Raw genomic sequence first — 17,295 nt, 5'->3', positions numbered from 1 at the left:
GTAACTTTCAGTGAAGTGGTCCATTCCATCTAACTTATATTATTTGGAAAAAAATTGTTTATAATAATATTTTATTATCATGTTAACATCTGAAGTATCTGTAGTTATGTCCCTATTTCATTCCTGATATTAGTGATTTGTCTCTTTGTGTGTGTGCATGTAAATGATATATCTTTGTTTTTCATTAGCCTAGCTAGAAATTTATCAATTTTATTGATCTTTTCAAAGTTCTAACTTTTAAAAAAATCATCTATTTTACTATTTTTGGCCCATTTTCTGTTTAATTAATTTCCACTCTTTATTATTTCCTTCCTTCAGCTTAATTTGTTCTTCTAGTTTCTTATTGGGGAAGTTTAGATAATTGGTTTTTCAGACCAATTTTCTTCTTTTCTAATATAAGCATTTAAAGCTATAAATTTCCCTCTAAACACTGCTTTAGTTGCCTATCACGAATTTTGATATGCTGTACTTTCAGTTCAAAATATTTTCTAATTTTTTGTGTGATGACTTTTTGACCAACGGGTTATTTTCAAATGTAATATTTAAATACATTAGGATCTTCCATGTATCTTCCAGTTATTAATCTCTGATTTAATTACTTTACAGTCAGAGGTCATAGTCTGGAAGGCAGCTGTCCTCACCACTATACCACCAATGCTGGTATGAGAGATCATATTCTGGATCATTTCAATTCTTCTCATTTTACTGGGACTTATTGTATGGCCCAACACATATTGTATCTTAGTGAATTTTTCACGTACACTTGAAAAAATTGTGTATTCTGTGGCTGTTATCTATGTGTCTCTGTGTGTGTGTGTGTATGTTTTAATTTTGCCTTTGGTTCTGAAGGATTTTTGTTATTGTTGTATATTAACTTCTAGCTTGATAGTCCTGTTTTTCTTTTTAGCACTTTAAAAGATGTGGTTCCATTTACTTCAAGCTTGCATATTTTGGGATGATAATTCTGTAGTAATTCTTTCTATTCCCCTGTTTGTACTTAAGATGTCTTTTTCTCTGACTGTTTTGTAGTTTTTCTCTTTATTACTGATTTTCAGCCATTTGCAGCATGGTTTGGGGTGTCTCTGTGTGTATGCTTGTCCTACTTGGGATTCATTAAATTCTTGTATCTGTGCATCCATAGTTTTTATTGAATTGGGGGAAATTTGGCCATTATTTCTTCAAATAGTTTTTTCCATCCCTCCCTCTCTTTTTGCCCTTTGGGATTTTGATTACTGGATCAGTTAGTATTTTCCCACATGACACTGAGGCTCTGTTCATTTTTTTCCCTAATCATTTTGCTTCACTTTGGATAGAGTCTAGTGCTAGCTTCACATTCACTTATCTCTGCAGTGTGTCATTTAATTTTAATCTACTTTGATGAACTTTTCATTTAAGATATTGTTTTATCTCTGTAAGTTCCCTCTCTTCTTCACATTTTCCTTTACATCCTTGAGCATATGGACCATATTTATAGTAGCTGTTTTAAAATTCCTATCTGCCAATTCTATCTATTCTGTCATATCTAGGTTGGTCTATTTTCTCCTGTTGAAGTCACATTTCTCTGCTCATTTGTATGTCTAGTAATTTTTGATTCATTGCTGTACATTGTGATTTTTATGTTTAATGCTGGATTTTATAATATTCCTGTAAAGCACGTTGGACATATTCTGGCAGGCAGCAAAGTTATTTGTGAATTGGTTTGATCTTTTCATGTCTTGTTTTAAAACTACTTTAGGGAAGACCTAGAGTACCCTCTGTTTTTAGACTAATTTAACCTCACTTCTAGTGCATGCCCTTCTACAGTCTCTGATGAGATGCCACATATTCAACATGGTCTGCGCCCTTACTGGAGAGAACTTGGATGATTCCTGGCCTTGTGTGAACTTTAAGAATTGCTTATCTTACAGCTCCCTGATAACTGGAGGTTATTCTTCCTTGGAAGTTGTTCTTGCCCAGCACATTAAGAGTTCACCCAACACATGTACAGATTTGTTTTGGGCCAAAGACTTAAGGAGTTCCTATGCAGAGTTCCTTTCTGGAACTCTGCCCTTTTAATTCTAGTCCCCTTTGCCTCCCCAACTCCAAATTCATTCTCTTCACCTCAGGAAGACTGCCAGGCTCTGTTTGGATTTTCCCTTCCCTGTGCTGCAGTCTAGAAATAGTCTCCAACACACTCAAGGGGAATCCTAGGCACTTATCTGGAGCTCTTTCTCTACACAATTCCCCCCTACAAATTCCAACTATCTTTTTCACCCCTGAACTCATTCTCCTCAGCTCAGTGAGAATCCTTGCAACACAGTCTAAAAAATGCCTCAAGTCAGAAAACCAAGATTATAAGACTTTCACTTCACTTGTTTCCCTTCTCTCGAGATCAGAGTCTTGCTTTGACTGTTGTCCAAAGGCTACACAAGCTGCTGTTACGTATATTTTCTCCAGTTTTCTAGTTGTTTATAACAAGAGGGCTGAGTCTAGTCCTGATTACTCTATCATTGCCAGAAGAAGAAATCTTGTTTATTTTATTTATTTATTTTTTTTTTGGTGGTACGCGGGCCTCTCACTGTTGTGGCCTCTCCCGTTGCGGAGCACAGGCTCCGGACGTGCAGGCTCAGCGGCCATGGCTCACGGGCCTAGCCGCTCCGCAGCACGTGGAATCTTCCCGGACCGGGGCGCGAACCCGCGTCCCCTGCATCGGCAGGCGGACTCTCAACCACTGCGCCACCAGGGAAGCCCCTTGTTTACTTTTAACAATCTCCAACTATGAAATTGTGTGGCCATATGCATAGTCCATATGCATAGTCTACTAGAACGTAAGCTGCGTGAGGGTAGCAACTCTGTCTGTATTATACACTATGAAATTCCCAGTGCCCAGCACCAGGCTGCAACACAGTAAGAACTATGAAGAAAAAAATATATTATTGCAATCCTGGAGCTAGATGTTGACATGAATCCGTGGAGGGAGACAAGATGAGGGGAGGGAGGGAGAGCAATGGAGCACACGGCACAAAGAGAATGACCAGGGCCCATGTGGTTGCCAGACTTGCATCTGGACCTCATTTCCAGTCTGGGCTGTCCCTGTGACACATGCTTTCCATGCTTGGACTTGGACACTTTCACAATAAAAGATCGGCAGTAAATGCTTCAAGATGCCAGTATTGTGTTAAAGCAGTAGACTATGTTTTCTACACTTTCTGTAGTGTAGTTAGAAGATTTAGAATAATTTTTAAAGATCCTTGCACATATTACTGGGTATAATTTTACTGCAGATTCTTAGTTGGGGTAAACTTCAGGTTGCTGCGGTAAAGGCACTGGCCAACTGATGAAATCATCTTCTCCTCCGCAGAGGGCCCTGTCCAGTCTCACACAGCCTGTGTCATCTCTGCTCCCTAAGGCACAGGGCATCAGGTGTCACTAATTCCCACCCCCACTCTCCTCCCAATCTGCTTAGTTGCCCCACCAGCTATTAGAGAAGTGCCTGGATTGATTCAGGGTTTAGAGGTGTTGGCTGACGTGCAACTGCAGAGTCACACAAATTAAAAGCAAACAGAGCCAAGCCACAAAAGATCTAACCAGTGCTGGCCAAGGGCCGCCTCCGACCTAACACACCAGTTAAGCAAGAGTGTCTCACATCCTGTCTGATGTGAGAGATCAGTAACAGACCTAGATGACAAAAGATGGCAAACTTGTTTGCCAAAAGGCATCTACTGAAACATGACCACCACCGGTCCACTCTAGAGCTCTCTGTTATATTTCTTCCCTGCTATCCTTATTTCCACCTCTGTTCCTCCCACAGGCAATCATCCCACTGTTAAATGTCTTATTTTGTGTGCATGTTTCTAATTTATGCAAAAGGGATTATTCTGTATCCCATTGTTCTTGCTTTTGCTCAGTAGTTTAGTTGTTCAGATCCACCCACGTTGCCATGTGCACATCCAATTTGCTGCTTTCAGTAATGATCCATGGTGTGGGTCCATCACATTTCACCAAAACATCTTCCCAATGATAGCAGCTACTTAGCCTCCAACTCCCACAAACAGTGCTGCCGTGAACAGCCCTGTACATAGTCCCTTAAGTACCTGTGTGAGAATTTCCATAAGACATGTCCTGGAGGGGAACTGCAGGGTCCCAGGACATACGAACACTTAGTTTAGCAAAATAGCACCAGATTACTCCTGACACATGGCTGTACAGCTCCTCTATCCCAGGGCTTCTCAACCTCAGCACTACTGACATTTTGGACCAGATTATCTTTGTTCTGGGGCTGTCCTGTGCACTGTAGGATGTTTGGGAGGATCTCTGGCCTCCAGCCCCTAGATGAAACGGCATACTCTCCCTCAGTTGCGGTGACAAAAAAAAAAAAAAATGTCTCCCAACACTACCAAAGGTCCCCAAGAGGGGCAAAATCACCCCCAGTTGAAAACCAGTGCTCTATCCCCTTTCTGCAACACTTGGCATTATCCAGCTAATTTTTTCTCTGATTACCAATTATTTTAAGCACCTTCTCATATGCTTGACAGTTTTTAAGGATTTTCTGTAATGTTAATTCTGTTAAGGTTGCTGGCCTCTTTTTGTTGATTTGCAGGAGTGCCCTCTGTATTCTTGATATTTGTCCTTTATTGGAGTTGACATAGCAAGTATCTTCTCCCATCCTTTCCACTAATTAACTCTATCCACAGTGCTCTTCACTGACAGAAATCCTAAATTTTCATCGATGAGAGTCATCAGTATTTTGCTGTATGGTTTGTCCTTTGGAACCTTTATTAAAGAAGCCCTCCCTGCCCCTAGGTCACAAGATTTTTCCCTCTATTAGCTTTACACATTTACGTTTTATAACTTGGTCTTGAATCCATATGGAGCCCAACCTTCTATGTGGAATTGTGTAGGAAACCACTTTTATATCTCCTACAGTGAATCCGCCTTTCCCCTGCCAATCTGTGATGCCACTTTGATTGTAAACTAAGTCTCCTTATATGTGTGAATTTGTCCCCAAGCTCTGCATTGATCTAATAATCTAGTCCTGCCCCAATACCCATAACTGTGTTTTCATAACTGACAGGCAAGGTCCCCCTCATTCTTCAGTGAACTATTATTTTTCCACCTAAAATTTAGTGTAAATTTATCAAATTTACCAAAATATCCAACTGCCATTTTTGTTGAGGTTGCACTAACTTTATAAAATGATTTGAGGAAAATGAACATTTTTATAATATTAAGTTATCCCACCTAGGATTATTCAGCTTTTCTTCTACATCTTCTATTTTCTTTTTTTATAGTTTTCATTAAAGACGTCTTTGTATACTTGCTGAAGCTGATTCCTGAAATCACCCTAGCCCAAAGAGGCAGCAAGTACAATCACTTGCTCACCCAGAAATCTATGGTCCCCAAGGCAGCAAGGCCCCACTGTGCACGATAACTCAGGAGAAGTCTGACAGCCTGAATCCCCATTTTCTTGAGGGGATATTAGTTTTAAAAATTGACATCTAAAAATTCTCATCAATCTACAGCTGGTAACTTACCACCGACACCTTAATGAACAGAACAGATTGACGGGCCATGCTTAAATCTGCATGTCTTCCAAGAAAAATCGGGTTCAACCACATTGGAGGTGAAAGCATTCGGGGAGGTTGCACCTGCTCTTCTGAGTCAGTCACCTGATGCAACCAGCTGGCCCTGGAAAGACACGCCGTGCTTTCCATGTCACCGGAAGGCTGTATGAGAGCTCTCCGGGGTAAAGCCCACCTCGTCTGCTGGGGGCCTGTACACCTCGGCCACTGCTTCCCACCAGCGTGCAGGGGGCCAAAGGCAGGACTGTGCAAAGTGGGCTTTGAAGGGGTTTCAAGCTGGCCTTCACCAGTACGAGTCCTTTTCTCCTCCTCTGTTCAACAGCAATCATCGTAGCAGGCTTGCTGACCCCAGCAGAGGTCCCAAATAGACACGTCGAGCAAACTTTAAATGGCTTTATTAAAGGCTGTTAATATAAAATACAACCAAGTTATGAGTAGTCAGTAAGAAGTTTCCATTTTTGAAAACATATATCAAAGAAAGGGAGGCTGCTGTGACACCCACGGGGCGGGTGCAGCTGGGTGCCACACCCTGCTGTCCCCAGAGCGGGTGGCACTCCCAAGCCCAGAGGGCAGGGGCAGCAGGGGCGGGGGCGGGGGGGGGGGGGGTCGCAGGTGAAAGAACTGAGACTGGTCTCTAGCCTCCTGGTGGAGATTTTCCAATGACGGTCACCAAAAGCAAGACACTGAATCCTTGAGCTGAACCCCAGGGGCAGACAACAGGGTGGCCAGAGGGAGGGGATGCAAAACCACATTAGGCTTCAACGGAAAAGTGTGTGTTTTTAAAATGATAACTAGAAACTTCTGGTTTTAGAAACGCCCTCTTGATACATGGCAAAAAGGGGGCAAAACGTACAAGTTTAATTTTTCCTTTACTTGGACACACTAAACATAGATTCCCAGGAGGGCAGTGAAAGGAATCGTCTTTGCATAGGCTGCCCGGGCTTAAGAGGAGAATCTGCGGGGTCGGGTGGGATGGAGACCCATGAGCTTGTGTCCTCCAGGCCTTCACCTCTCCCTCTCACGCTTCTGCGCTTCCGAAAGCAAAGCAAAGCAACACGACTTCAGAACTCCCTCTAGGACTTCCCAAGTTGTGGGTTTACATTTAATCTCAGGAGGCTGTACCTCTACGGAACTTTAAACACTGTTACGGATAACTGAATACTCTTGGGTACTGGACCCCAGATGGTGTTAAAGAAGGTGGAAGCTCTCAAAAGTCCCCATGCCCCTCCTTTCCCAGGAGAACCTGAAGGGAATACTGGGTCTTATGAGAAAGTGGGAAAGAAATCAGAGTCACCTCCCGAAAGAACAGACACCTCAGCTCGGGCTAACTGTCCCGGGATGCAGATCTTTCTTCCCTGCTACGCCAACGCCAAGGAATGCAAACTCCCTTCTAGACATCTTTTTTTCTTACGGGGACCCTGCTGGCAAGCATGGGTTCTAAGGTCACTGCCCTCAAAGCTGGAAGCGAGGGCAGGTGTCGAGCCCAGCTCCGAGGCTCAGCAGCTGACCTGCAGGGCTGGCACCCGGCTGGGATTTCGTTTTCCCCTCATTGCTGTGCTAGGAATCTTCTTTTCTCTTGAGTGTTTCAACTATACTTAAACAGTACAGAAGGGACATGTATTCACCACGATACCGTCGGTCACCAAAGGAGGAAGGTCAGATGCAAGACCCCAAGGGGCCAAATGCAGTTCAGGGACAGGATGCAATTGGCAGAAACCAAACCAGAAGTTGGCGAGGCCACAGCTTTGGCAGAAACTTTCTGGAAAACACAAGTCGCCACGTGCTTCACCTTGGAGCCAGATAAAATATTCTAAAAACCATTTCAGAAGGTCCTATGGAACAGAAAGGCATCGTAAAAAGACACACTTTGATACTGAAACTAGGTGCTCACTGGCAGGACTCGCAGGGATTAAGGCGTCAGGTGAGGAGAACACAGTGAGAGGCAACGTGGAGACCACGCTCGGGCACGACTGCAGGCTCGCACCACCCGGGGCCGCGGGGTAGCGGCTCCCCGCCCGGTCCTCCCGGGCAGCCTCGGAGCTGCCCTAACGCCCCTCCCCAGCAGCAGGGAACACAGGTCAAGCGGGCAGCCGAGTCCACCTCCAGGAGATGCTGTTGCCATGACCACGAAGGTCTCCAGGGGGCGCCGCTCGGGCCATGCAGAAACTCGACTCCGCTTCTGCTGGCGGTCAGGGTTGAGGGAGTGTCCACTGTGACGCAGCTTGACCAGTCCTTGGGTTGAAGGACATCCAGTGCCCCTAACAGCTTCACGCTGGAAGGTTCTAACACAACTAATCAGAAGGGCCTGGTCTGCCAGCAACACCCACAGGTGCCCAGGACAGGAAACACCCAACAGGCCCCAGAAGTAGCAAAGAACTTCCAAAGGGAAACTGGTACAAACCCAAGAAAAGTGGTAGCCCTACAACTGCTACATCTAGGTACAAAATAATGTAAAGTTAATACAAAACTTCTAAACATGCAACTCGTTAATAAACAATGATGAATAGTTTGAATAAGTACCACGGCAGCCTAAAGACAACCTCCATCACATGCCAACAACCTGTTTCCTGGAAATGACGTGAGAATGAAGGGTGGCACGTGATGCAGAAGTGTGGCTTCAGCAAGGGAAGCCTGGACAGCCGGAGCATGGCGTCGAGGACTCCCACCACGTGGGGCAGGTCTCCCCATGGGCACAGCCAGCACCCAGCACCGTTATTGCTGAGGACAGCCACCCACTGAAAGGAGCCCCGTGCATTTCTAAAAGGGAGGGGATACAGGAGAGGAGATGGAAATCACTTTATGATTTTTGTGACAGGGTTGAGAAACATCTTTCTCTGAGGAGGGGGAAAATTGGGTGGAGCTAGAACAGAACGTTTATTTACAAGGTTCACCGAATTCCTAAGAGTTTTTAAAAATTCCAAATGTAAAACTTCTGTTAATCAAATCGTTGAAAATAGCACAGGTATCTGTTCTTACCAAAACGGGAAAAATCTGGAAAGCTGGACAAGGCAAAATTTACCAGTTTCCAAACGGTTAAGAAAAGAGCGCACAGAAACTATCAAAAGACACAGGGGGACGCTGCCCTTCTCCTTCGCCACACCGCTTCGGAAAACATTTTGGGATTCTTGGTTTGTTTCGTCTAACACATTTTACCAATTGTCCAGAAAATCAAATCCTGTCTTCAAGATGACATTACTTGAGCTGACCTGTAGAAGGGACAAAAACACCAAAATAAGGCATGAGACTAAGTTAGCATAAGCTAAAAACAGCACCTCATTTAAAATGACCCAAATGAAATAGCCTGCTCCCGTCTCAGAGGCTCCCTGACCTCAATTTGCCTCAGTGCTGGGAACCAGAAAATTAAATAAAGCTCAGTGCAAGCCACACTCCACCAGGATCCAACACGCACCCCGCCCCGTCCCCAGGCGTGTCCGAGGTCAGCCTGCGGAACTACCCACAGAGAAAAGGAGAAGAACGGAGCTTTTCTATTGTTGAATGATGGGCACGTTAAAATTTAGTCACTGTGGAGTGAGAGAACAAGTTACAAGTTTCATATGAGCCTAACATGAAACACACACACACACTGACAGACGAAACAAAATAAAATAAATTACCAAGTTAAGGGAGTGAAAAATATGGAGAAAGGATGTAAAGTTTATTCTTTTCAGATGATGCGGAAGGTTCTGGAGTGATCTTCCCTAACCCAGGGCCACTCTTCAGGTCACAGACTGCCCACTCACAGACATGGGGTAGGTTTAAAGGGCCGTCTGTGAGCACAGGCCGCTAATTCAGACACATTTGCACAGGCTTCCGCCAGCCGCCTGAGGTGAGAGGCCCGTCTCCCGGGTCTAACATGAGTGCGTGTTTCCCTGGTGGCCGCAGTCTTCCCGAGCGAGGGAGCCTTGACCCTGTGCTCTCCACACACCGGCAAACAGAAGATGCTGACGCGGAGGCTGCAGAGCTGAACGGCTCCCTCTGAAGCACGTCCCAGGCCCAGTTCTGCCGCCTCTCGGGTTGAGCCAGAGCCCGAAAAGCCAAAGGCGTTCAGGCACACGTTCCTTTTCCTGGTTTCCTACCAGTGTCTTACGTGCAGCCGCACTGCACGCTGTGCTGTGCACGCGTAACTCTGTTCTTTCAAAGGGTTTCAGGTGCTCTGTCCTACTCACAGCCCCCAACCCCACACACACGCTTTCCTGCGTCTTGTTACAATGAAGACCCTCACGTAGCTTATATAGATGCTTCCTTCGGAGGAAGTAGACCCCACTGCGGAGTGTCGGAGAGAGAACACCGGGCAGGAAGATTAGGGCGGAGATGGAGCCGGGCACCAGAGCGGCAAGGGAGGGGCCCAAAGTGCCGGCCTAAGGTGGCGGGAGGCCCTGAAAGGAGGGACAGGCTGGACGATGGAAGGCAGAGGGCCTCCCGTTCCAGGGCTCCCCTTCTTCGGGAGGACAACTGACTAGGTCATCTGCTTAGAGAGGCGTGGACATGCCTGGAACCCCAATCCAGGAAACACCCAGAGGATGACCACAGCTCAACAACAAAACCCACAACCAGGGGCTGCCCTGCTGGCGCAGTGGTTAAGAACCCGCCTGCCACTGCAGGGGACACGGGTTTGATCCCTGGTCCGGGAGGATCCCACATGCCACGGAGCAACTAAGCCCATGCAACGCAACTACTGGGCCTGCGCTCTAGAGCCCACGAGCCACAACTACTGAGCCTCGCTCTAGAGCCCACGAGCCACAACTACTGAGCCCGCATGCTGCAACTACTGAAGCCTGCGCACCTAGAGCCCGTGCTCCGCAACAAGAGAAGCCACCGCAATGAGAAGCCCGTGCGCCACAACTACAGAGCCTGCCCTCTAGAGCCCGCGAGCCACAGCTACTGAAGCCCTCAAGCCTAGAGCCCGTGCTCCACAACAAGAGAAGCCACCGCAATGAGAAGCCCGCGCACTGCAACGAAGAGTAGTCCCCACTCGCCGCAACTAGAGAAAGCCTGCGTGCTGCAACGAAGACCCAATGCAGCCAAAAATAAATAAAATAAATAAATTTATTAAAAACAAAACAAAACACAGCCTCCCTCTGAAATACACCTACCTATTTATTTATTTATTTATTCATTTTCTCTTCTCTTTGCTGAGTTTTCTCAAGCAATGCAGAACAGCTGATAAAGACAACAGTTGGCGCTCCACAAAACTGGGAAAACATGGAGAAGCCACCCATGCTGCCTATTCTCTTGTAGGGCTCTTTCTTCACGACACACGGCACTGCAGCCAGTGAACCTCTCACATCTTTCTCTTCCTTTTCCTCTGTTCCCAGAAAGAAGTCCTTTCTTAAGGACTCCTCCCTGGACACCTAACCCTGTTTTGCGTGGAAATGAGAAGTGGCCCATCATTCCTGAGGCAAGTCTCCCGTGGTCCCCAAACAAGCACGGCTGCTCTCCTGGCAGAGGCTTGGGGTCCCAGCCACTTCCCCCATGTCCCTTGGGACATCTGCGGGTCCCTTCCTCACCGACACTGCAGCCCAGCCTCCCAGGCCACTGCGTGGAGACGGCATCCAAATCCCACCCACACTGCCGCCTTCCCCCTCGAGTCCTCTGCTCACTGCCCCCTGCGTCCCTTCCGTACCTGCCCTCACACAACTGGGGAAGGGCGGTGGGCATCTGGGACACAACCACGGAACAGGCAAACGGGTCACGGCACCAGACGGCTTCACAGAACACGTCTCCTGCCTGTGTGTTGGTCGCCAAGCTGAGCGACAACCCAGCAGACCTGAACCCAGAAGTCCTCCGAGGGATGGCAGAGGAAGGAGAAAATGGGGGCATCTGTGGTCCGCCCACCCACGTGAGGTGGCCCTGGCCACTCGGGAGGAAGGAGCCCCTGGCCGGAAGCAAGGCACCCACCTGTACAGGCACGGGTTCCAAGAACAGAGCACCGTCCGTGTCCCCCACGGGCTCGGAGGCGGCGGCTTCGCTCAGCGGGCTGCTGCAGGCCTGGGCGGGCTGGGGTCTCTCTCGCTCCACGCTGACGCTGGGCAGGACCCCCTGCTCCTGGCGCAGGCTGCTGGACTTTTCCACCTTGGCCTCCCTGGCCTTCGGGGCGGGCTCCTGCCGGTAACAGACAGGCAAGACCTTTTCCCCTTTCTCCATAGACTTGATCTGGCTGGGGGTCAGCGACTGGAACTCGGCCTCAGGGCCCTCCCCCCGGGACCGCTCTGCATTGATCTTCCAGAAGGACGCTTCCTCTTCCTTCCGGGCGGCGGGACCCAGAGCATCCAGGCTGGAGGACTTGCTGCCCTGGGAGGGCCGGAGGGCCTGCGAGCCCTGAGGGGCTTTGGACAGCGGCCTGGGCTCGGTGGAGGTGCTGCAGCTCGGCTCTTGGATGGACAAGAAGGACACGCTGAACTCCATCTGACTCTAGCGGGATGCGGGGAGGGAGGGAAAGAAGAGAGCGACACATGCGGTCAACGGGACAGGTGTGCCGGCCCACACGTCCCCCCAGTGGCAACAGCGCTGCCTGCTGTCCATTTGCTGGCACTGCCTGTCCGCCATCACAGCCCTGAAACGCGGCACAAGCTGTCACATCCTGTCACACTGGAGGCTACGAACAGCTCGGACTCCTGAATCTGACTGACGACTAAGGCCTCTGCTTGGTGGGCAGATCACCCACCCGCTTCTTCAGGAGGGACTCCCGCCCCTTCCTGAGGAGGGTGACTGCCCCCCAGGGGGTGACAAGGAAGGGTGCACAGTCAGCACGACAGCACTGCAGTGAGGGTCAAAACCCAGAACCAAGTCCCCACCTCACGGGCCTCTGCCTTCCTGACCGATGGCAGCCAGCAAGGGTGAAGGAAAAACCAGCAGCCAGACCCTGCTTCCCTGGACTAAAGCAAGAAAGTCAAGGGCAGGCCTGTGCGCGGCTGCAAAGATGTGATCCCCCTCCCACGCCTCCATCCCACACTCCACCTGCACGCCCGCTACACACTGCATGTTTGTGTGCCCCAAATTCACATGTTGAAGGTCTAACTCCCGAAGTTAGTATTTGGAGGCAGGGCCTTTAGGAGGTTTAGGTGAGGTCATGAGGGTGGAGCCCCCAGGACAGGATTAGTGCCCCGAGAGATGCTCTCTTTCTGCACCATGTAAGGACACAGTGAGAAGGCGGCTGTCTGCAAGTCAGGAAGAGGGTCTCCCCAGGACCAACCCTGCTGGCACCGTGACCTCGGACTCCCAGCCCCAGAACTGTGAGAAGCAGACGTCTGTTACTGGATGCCCCCAGTCTGCGGTATCTGTCACAGCTGCCCGAGCTGACAAGACAGTCTTCCTCTCCCGTGATCTCCTCGGTGCTATCCTGCTGCTCTCAGCTGGTCCTGGCCCTGTTAGGTGGGGAACCCCTGAGGGCAGGGCAGGGTCCACACCCCACATCCAAGTGCCCCAGAAACACTTTCCTTGATCCGATGCTGCTAACCACTGTGACCTCTAAAAGTGGTAGGGCTGAGCTGTTCTGACCAACAAACCACTGAGTGGAAACCTAACGCCTCCTTACAGTGGAGCACCCTGGAGGGTGGCGTCCCCAAGCCCTGCAGAGTGAGCAATCTGCTGCCTCAGGCATCTCTCAAATTAAACTGGAACATTCTTCTCTTCCTCTCCACTTCTGCTCCCTCATACATTCCCTTCCTCTTCTTCTTTTAAAAATAAAAGTATTAAAACTACATACTAAAATTTGAGGAATTAGAAAAAAAATCTTTCATAACCTTTCCCTCTTCCCATAATCTCTATTAGTTTGTGTAGTTTTGTGTAATCTTTCTCAGATACGTATTTTATGACGTTGCAGTTCTGTTATGCATATAATTTTGGGTATCGTTTCTTCACTTAACCAGAAGCGACATCAATGGTGTTATGTTGTCTTTGTAATCATTAGTTTGAATGGGCACAAGATATTTCATTGAGTGGCTGTCCCACCATCTACTTTCCCTTCTTTTTATCAGTTTGCTGCTTTTAATTTCTGTCGTTATAATTGAGGCTTCCAGAACATCTTCATGGATACAGCTCTCCCCCATTTGGAGTTAATTTCTTCAGACAGATTTCCGGAAGTGAAGTACCAAACTACAACAGGTTTAAACCTTTCTTTTATTGTGGTTTTGGGTGCATACCAAATTTGTTTGCCAGGGGCTGCCCTGATTTCTAACGCTGCCAGCTATATCAGAGTAGCAACTGCAGCCACTGCTTCCGTGTTGTCACTGAGTATAATTTACAACTGTGCTAACATGGTTCTCTATTACTTTAATGCATACGCCTTCACTTCTCTCTGGCTGAGACTCTTCCTAAAAGCCCAGATTCTGAGGGCCACAGGTCTCTCCTCAAGACGATGAGGCCACAAGGAACTCCAGCTCCAAACACAAGCACAGGCTGCCTTGAAGCTCAGGGTTATAAGAAATAGAACCCAAGAGAAAACATCAAAGCCCATTCAGAGCCTCATAGCGTAGCACAGCAACAGGTGTGCAGAGGGCAAAGCGGAGAGAGACCTGCACAGAGGGTCTGTGCAGACCGGCACTCCCCAGCCTGAGGCGCTTGTCTGCTCCACTGCTGGAGCGGATGGGGGCTGGGTGCTGAGGCTCAGGCTTCGGGGGTCAGACCCTGGGGAGGGGACTGGGCCTTCATCAGAAAACAAGACAAATCTCAAGTAAACAAACTAATCTATCACCTAAAAGGATTAGAAAAAGAAGAACAAAATCCTAAAGTCAGCAGAAGGAAGGAAATAATAAATATCAGGGAGGAAATAAATAAAACACAGGTTAGGGGCTTCCCTGGTGGCGCAGTGGTTGAGAGTCCGCCTGCCGATGCAGGAGACACAGGTTTGTGCCCCGGTCCAGGAAGATCCCACATGCCGCGGAGCGGCTGGGCCCATGAGCCATGGCCGCTGAGCCTGCGTGTCCGGAGCCTGTGCTCCGCAACGGGAGGGGCCACAACAGTGAGAGGCCCGCGTACCGAAAAAAAAAAAAACAGAGGTTAAAAAAAACATAGAAAAAATTAACAAAACCAAGAGCTGGTTCTTTGAAAGGGTAAACAAAATTGACAAACCTCTAGCCAGGCTCACCAAGAAGAAAAGAGAAAGAACCCAAATAAAATAAGAAATGAAAAAGGAGAAATCTCAACTGTTACTGTAGAAATACAAAAAAACCATAAGAGAATTCTATGAACAATTACATGCCAACAAATTTGACAACCTAGAAGAAATGGACAACTTTCTAGAAACTTACAGACCACCAAAATTGAATCAAGAAGAAATAGATAATTTGAACAGACTGATCACTAGAAGTGAAGTAGAATCTGTAATAAAAAAAATTCCTACAAACAAAAGTCCAGGACCAGATGGCTTCACAGGTGAATTCTACCAAACATACAAAGAAGAATTTATACTGATTCTTCTCAAACTCTTCCAAAAGATTGAAGAGGAGGGAACACTCCCAAAGACATTCTATGAAGCCACCATCACCCAGATACCAAAACCAGACAAAGACACCACTAAAAAAGAAAATTACAGGACAATATATTTCATGAATATAGATGCAAAAATTCTCAACAAAATATTAGCAAACCAAATCCAACAACACATAAAAAAGATCACACACCACAACCGAGTGGGATTCATCCCAGGTTCACAAGGATGGTTCAACATACGCAAATAAATCAACGCACACCACATTAACAAAAGAAAAGTCCAAAACCACATGATCATCTCAATAGATGCAGAAAAAGCATTTGACAAAATTCAACATTCATTCATGATTAAAAACTCTTACCAAAGTGGGAATAGAGGGAACATACCTCAACATAATAAAAGCCATTTATGACAAACCCACAGCCAATACAATACTCAACAGTGAAAAGCCGAAAGCCTTCCCACTAAAATCTGGAACAAGACAAGGATGTCCACTCTCTCCACTTCTCTTTAACATAGAATTGGAAGTCCTAGCCACAGCAATCAGACAAGAAAAAGAAATAAAAGGTATCCAAGTTGAAAGAAAAGAAGTAAAACTGTTACTATATGCAGATGACATGATACTATATATAGAAAACCCTAAGGACTCCACACAAAAACTACTAGATCTAATAAATGAATGCAGCAAAGTAGCAGGATACAAGATTAACGTTCAGAAATCAGTTGCATTCCTTTACACTAACAGTGAAATGTCAGAAAGGGAATGTAAAAAAAACCAAACAAACAAAAAAAAAGCTTTTTAAAATTACACCAAAAAGAAAAAAAAACCTAGGAATAAACCCGACCAAGGAGGTGATTTATACACTGAGAACTATAAAACATTAATAAAGGAAATAAAAGAGGATTCAAAGAAATGGAAATATATCCCATGCTCTTGGACTGGAAGAATGAACACTGCTAAAATGGCAATACTACCCAAAGCAATTTACAGATTCAATGAGATCCCTATCAAATTACCCATGACATTTTTCACAGAACTAGAACAAATAACCCAAAAATGTATATGGAACCATAAAAGACCCAGAATTGCTAGAGCAATCCTGAGGAAAAAACAAAGCAGGAGGCATAACTCTCCTAGACTTCAGACAATACTACAAAGCTACAGTAATCAAAACTGTGTGGTATCACTACAAAAACAGGCATACGGATAAATGGAACAGAATAAAGAACCCAGAAATAAACCCACACACCTACAGTCAATTGATCTTCAACAAAGGAGGCAAGAATATAAAATGGGAAAAAGACAGTCTCTTCAGCAAGTGGTGTTGGGAAAGTTGGACAGCCGCATGTAAATCAATGACGTTCGAACACACCCTCACACCATACACAAAAATAAACTCAAAATGGCTTAAAGACTTAAACATAAGACAAGACACCATAAAACTCCTAGAAGAGAACATAGGCAAAACATTCTCTGACATAAATCGTACCAATGTTTCCTTAGGTTGGTCTCCCATGGCAACAGAAATAAAAACAAAAGTAAACAAATGGGACCTAGTCAAACTTACAAGCTTTTGTGCAGCAAAGAAAACCATAAAAAAACCCCGAAAAGGCAACCTACAGAATGGGAGAAAATATTTGCAAATGATGCAACCAACAAGGGCTTAATCTCCAAAATATACAAACAACTCATACAGCTCAACAACAAATAACCCGATCCAACAATGGGCAGGAGACCTTAACAAACATTTCTCCAGAGAAGACACATAGGTGGCCAGTAGGCACATGAAAAGATGCTCAACATCACTAATTATTAGAGAAATGCAAATCAGAACTACAGAGTGGCACCACCTCACACCGGTCAGAATGGTCATCACTAAAAAGTCTACAAATAACAAATGCTGGAGACGATGTGGAGAAAAGGGAACCCTCCTACACTGTTGGTGAGAATGTAAGTTGGTCCAGCCACTACGCAAACCAGTATGGAGGTTCCTCAGAAAACTAAAAGTAGAATTGCCATATGACCCAGCAATCCCACTCCTGGGAATATACCCGGACAAAACTATAATTCAAAAAGAAACATGCACCCCTATGTTCACAGCAGCACTGTTCACAATAGCCAAGACATGGAAACATGTTTAGGAAACAACCTAAATGTCCATCGACAGATGAATGGATAAAGATGTGGTACATATAAACAATGGAATACTACTCAGTCATAAAAAAGAATGAAAAAATGCCATTTGCAGCAACAAGGATGCAACTAGGGATTATTATACTAATTGAAGTAAGTCAGAAAGAGGA

At 46.4% G+C, this 17,295-nt stretch overlaps 1 protein-coding gene across 2 annotated transcripts in view; it reads right to left on the bottom strand.

Annotated features, from left to right (window-relative positions):
- Window positions 1–5,940: 5,940 nt before the first annotated feature.
- Window positions 5,941–17,295, bottom strand: part of C16H1orf198 (chromosome 16 C1orf198 homolog) — a 33,414-nt gene continuing 22,059 nt past the window's right edge. For both annotated transcript variants that reach the window (XM_060035099.1, XM_060035101.1), the window contains 2 exons: window positions 11,460–11,972; window positions 5,941–8,767 (listed from right to left, as the gene is read on the bottom strand). In XM_060035099.1, the coding sequence (XP_059891082.1) occupies window positions 8,711–8,767; window positions 11,460–11,972 (570 nt within the window). In that variant the 3' untranslated portion in view covers window positions 5,941–8,710. The remainder of the gene's footprint in view (window positions 8,768–11,459; window positions 11,973–17,295) is intronic.

Source organism: Delphinus delphis, chromosome 16 (assembly GCF_949987515.2).
Source record: "Delphinus delphis chromosome 16, mDelDel1.2, whole genome shotgun sequence".
Taxonomy (NCBI): Eukaryota; Metazoa; Chordata; class Mammalia; order Artiodactyla; family Delphinidae; genus Delphinus; species Delphinus delphis.
Note: the sequence above shows the minus strand (reverse complement) of the source record. Positions and strands in the feature narration are given on the sequence as shown.